Genomic DNA, 4,975 nt, shown 5'->3' with positions numbered 1-4,975 from the left:
TATTGAAAGATCGCTTGAAGTTTAATTTAAATTGATATTCATTGAAAACCTCAATTTTTTCAATTACAGTTACATTTGAACATATTTTTTCTTTTATTATTCCACAGTGTTCCAGAGAGTTTTAGTCGCGGAATTTAAACCCTTTAGCTATTAAGTCCTTTCGGGCATCTTTGATGTCTTTCTGTAGCTCCTCAGCAGCTTCGTTGCAATCCCGAATGGTGAAAGTTCGATACAGAACCACATTAACTGAATGAATCTGCAGGCAAAGCAAATATTTTAATTACACCATAAATTTCACTATGTAATTAAAACTTTCTGCATTGCAATACTAACCCCAAATAGGGCAATGATCACAATTGGCAAAATTTTAACTTCGTATTGGAAATTACGGAGGCACTCAATGTCAACCATGCCGGTTACAAGAGGAATGTAAATCGCCAAAAAAGCGAAAAGGCCGGCTAACCACTGCATTAATTTCGTCATATTGACTTTGGGTAATGTTTTTGAAAACTGTTTTGGTATTAGAAATCTCAATAAATCACTGCTACGTGTTCATTTTTCACGAAAACAAGGTTGTTTACAAATTTTCCTGCTACTCACTGACAGACGTGACTATAGACTTGACACTGCAATGAAAGAGATGGGCAATTGATTACACTTTTCAATGTTTACTTGTAATTTTTTGTGTGAAAGATTCCATTCCAACTTTAATTTTCCTAGAAGTAGCTATGGTAGCTTACTCTTAAATGTACAGATTGTTTATAATAAAAGTTAATTTAAAAAAAAACTAATATGTTTAATAATTTTCTAAGCCCTAAAAATGTTCTTTAAAATATTGTGAGAAATATTCTAGATGAGCAACTCCAACAACAAATCTATCTGCGGAAGAAAAACCGATTTCATCTCAATGCTTGCTTTCCTGTCACCAGCGGAGCTCCCCAGGTGTTGATTCAAGCACAATAAAGGGCACTAGACTTAATGATTTAACAAGATTTATTGGATTAAAAAAGATGACGCTCTATTTGCTTTTGTTTTTTTTTTCACAGAGAGAGTAAGGTTATGTAATTTTCTATTTAAGATGGCGGAGAATTCCGAAAGTGCTATAAAATTCAAAATTTAGTTGGTTGTTTTCCGAACAATTGTAAACCTGTAAATTTCTTATGATGACTATTCCAAAAATTAATATTTAATGAAATTTCTATATCTTTAATTACATTTTCTCTCAAGAGTTAGGGGAGACCGGGGCAAAATGAGTCAGAGGTAGAATGAGACAGCAGTGGGGTCTCGAGTGGGGTGTTATAATTTTTTTTACAGAGAATATTGAGCTAACTACTATTTATTTAGAGTAATTAATTCCCTCCCTATCCACTGAAATATTTGTCAGTCTAATTCAAATAATAATAAAATTCACAAATTATAGGTAAAGAAATATTTCACTTGCTAGTTAATTCTGCCCCGGTGCCCCCTAGAATTTCCAGATTCTTTTCAGAAATTTTTCATATTCTTGACAAATTTCTATCAAAAAATTACAATACTTCCATGTCAATGCACAACTTTACATTTTATGTAGAATTTTTCAGAGGTAAGCAGAGCCCACTACCGTCGAATTGCCAAATTTGAATTCCAGAAACTCATTGCTAGAGTACAACACCGTCTCGCTTTATACTCAATCAATGAAAAGAAATTTAACCCATTCAAGACCACGATGTGCTACAACAGCTAAATACAACCATTACTGAAACTCGTAGATTTATCTCTCTTTTTTGTGTCTTGGAATATTAAGCCAAGTGCGTGTTTAGTGTTTTAGGTTTTTTCTTAGGAATGTGAATGAAAAAAAAAACTGAGATAAAATTATCAAAGAAAATCAAGACATTTGATTTTACGAACTCAAGTACTAATTTGTTTCTCCTTCGGCTTTGTAACTAGTTTATTATTTTTTTCCTTGGTTAGTCGTTAGTAATCCATAGTTTTTGAATTCAACTACAACTTAAGTTTGTAAAAAAAAGGGAAAACTCAGACTTTTTTTGTACGAACGTAAGAATGGCAAAAATATTTGTCACCCGTAAAATATTCTATTGCCATCAGTAAGAAAACATAAAATTAATCAGAAATGGCTTTAAACCGAGATGTAAGTATGCTTCATTAGTTCTTAACAACACTGAGAAAAAAACGAGGGTTCGATTAACTTTTTTTCCGCATAATTTTAACACTTTTTAGGTGTAAAAATATATCAACATTTTTTAATGTTAATTTTACACCTTTTTAGGGGAAAATTAACATGAAAAAGGATAACTTTAACCCCTAATACACCTAAAAAGCATAATATTTACACCGATTTCGGATCAATACTGCAGGGTAAAATAAACATTTCCGGAATGTTATTTTAACATTTTCGGATTTCTCTCAGAGAAATTAGAAAAGTTAAAATAACATTCCGGAAATGTTTATTTTACCCTGCAGTATTCATCCGAAGTCGGTGTAAATATTATGCTTTTTAGGTGTATTAGGGGTTAAAGTTACCCTTTTTCATGTTAATTTTACCCTAAAAAAGGTGTAAAATTAACATTTAAAAATGTTGATATATTTTTACACCTAAAAATGTTAAAGTTATGAGGAAAAAAAGTTAATCGCACCCCAGTTTTTTTCTCAGTGAATGCATTTAGTGATGAATCTAAGAAACATCAATTCAATGTGAACACCATAGAATTTGTAAAATATAGAAACCATGGAACAATTCACAAATAAAATAAATAAGAATTTTAGAATAAAAAAATTATTCTAAATATTTCTGAACAATTCGAATTAATTTGTATTCGTAGAGGGAAGTGGGGTATCTTTAATTTGGGGAAGCTTTGAAATTGGGTGTTTTTTACCAATTTTTAAATGAAACTGGATCTTATCATGATATAAAATTAGCTCCACAAACTAATTGGAAAACTTTATTTCATTATGGGGGCGGAACGATCCGTGGTACAATTGGTAAGAGCGTTCGGCTCTTGGGCGGTGTGACCCCCGGCTCGACTGTCACAGTTGTGAGTTCGAGTCCCGCCCGGTGAAAATAAATCAATCGTCCGAAAGGACATATTTCTAATGCACATTGTAAATGGAATAAAAAATTGTAAACTGAACAATGTACAAAAATTGTAACAAAAGCCCGATGCATCGAAATAAATGAATAAATAAAATAATTTCATTATATGATAAGTCTTAATTCAATTTAAAAACAAGAGAAAAAAAGCCCTATTTCAAAGCTGCCCCATTTCAAAAGTGCCCCAATTCCCTCTATTTCTAATAAGTCTAATTCTAATAAGTCTAATATACTTAATAGAAGTAAAATTGAATTTTACCTTTTTGGATCTTAGATTTTGTTCTTTTTTAACAATTGATATTTTGTGTTTATTATTGGAGACAGAAATGCAAGTTAATAGGAACACTCGATAGGTTTAGTCTTAAACACACGCAGTTTGATGCAATTTTCCCGAGTTCGAATTCCATGTAAGTCACCAGAAAGTTTTCTGGGGTTAAAGTGATTCAAATTGCATCCAGTGAACATACGGGACATAGGTCTAACAACGTAATTCCTGTACATGAATAAATTAATTCATGTCCTAAACTCTCCTTTGGGCAAAGCATAGTTCTTCTAATGGAATATTGTGCTAGCATTATTATTATCATTAGGTGCAAATTAATGCCAAAAAAGCTTTAAGGTGACGCCTATAAGATTAATTGAGACAAAACGTTCGCCCCTTTCTCTTGATTGAGAACAGTAATACTTTGAAGATGAAAATTCTTAGATTATGTGCTTAATTAAATTCGAAGAAAAAAATTTAGCTATATTTGGCTACATGCATACTCATTTCGTTATTTACGAGGAGATTAAGGTATTAACGAACAATATTATGGACACTTTCGTCGTTTCTTTGATTTCAATATTTTCATTTATTTCCAGTGATTAAATTTAGAAAAAAAATCTTGATAGTAAAAAATTAGGAAGTGTGAAATATTTTCATATTTTCTGACATTTTTTGCAGCCAGAATGTGGGCAAAGGCGTAAAGTGTGCCATCAACTTCCGATTTTCTCACACTCAAGAATAAATTTAATTTGTGTGTGGCGAAGATCGTGAAGAATGAGAATAAACTGTCTGCGGTTTCGGAGACCCAAAATATCCATAAAATTGTGCCCATTATCATTAGATGAAGCATGGGAAACACATCAATCAATTGTGACAAAAAAAAATTGTGTTCTTCTAAACAAATTTGTTGGTGAATCTCGGACGACTCATCTCCTCATCTTCTTTTTAATTGATTGCACTTTTTAGATAGTTTCTATGCTATGTTGAGAGATAGAGAGAGAGAAAATTCCTCTAATCCCATGACGTACAAGCAAATTGATCTCTTTAATTCACATTAAGAGAATTATTTAAATGCAATTTGTGAATTGATTTGCATATCAGCGATCACGGAGTTAGGAGCTATGGATCAGAAAGCAATTCCAATGAAGTCAATCTTGTTTTATTTGTTTGGGAATAGACTCATTTCAATACTCGATTCACTACGCTCTGAACAGTTACTATTATTAGGTGGTTCCATAATCAGTTACCGTTTTTTTCTCAAGATAGTTTAAACATTGCGGGGTACGCAAATTAAAATACCCAGCGAGCACACTTAGCTGAAAAAGGCAGTGTTTTCAGCATATTTTTGCTGAATCGATTAGCAAAAGTGCTAACCAAATTTATGGAAATGGCATTACCCTGCGAAATTCGTTTTAAATTCGATTTCAGTCGAATTGAAATCGGTTAGCATTTGGCGCTCGCTGGGTACATCAGGAAACAAAGTAATTTGTTTAAAATGTTATAGAATTATCTGATAAAAAAAGCCAAACTTATTTATTTGACGTTACGTAAAGAAATTAGAGTCATTTAAATATGAGGTTTTAAAAGCTTCTACATTTTGAAAAACTTTCGCCAAAATGGAG

General features: G+C 32.0%; 1 protein-coding gene across 1 annotated transcript; it reads right to left on the bottom strand.

Moving 5' to 3' along the window:
- LOC129810237 (uncharacterized) lies at window positions 1–634 on the bottom strand. Its single transcript, XM_055860570.1, has 2 exons — window positions 334–634; window positions 1–256 (listed from the first exon to the last, which is right to left on the bottom strand). Exons 1-2 carry the CDS (start codon window positions 481–483, stop codon window positions 122–124), a joined length of 285 nt encoding a protein of 94 aa, XP_055716545.1. The 5' UTR covers window positions 484–634; the 3' UTR covers window positions 1–121.
- Between the last annotated feature and the right edge of the window lie 4,341 nt (window positions 635–4,975).

The sequence above is a fragment of the Phlebotomus papatasi genome, chromosome 1 (genome assembly GCF_024763615.1).
Source record: "Phlebotomus papatasi isolate M1 chromosome 1, Ppap_2.1, whole genome shotgun sequence".
NCBI lineage: Eukaryota > Metazoa > Arthropoda > Insecta > Diptera > Psychodidae > Phlebotomus > Phlebotomus papatasi.
The sequence above is the reverse complement of the archived record's forward strand: the minus strand, read 5'-3'. Positions and strand labels throughout refer to the sequence as shown.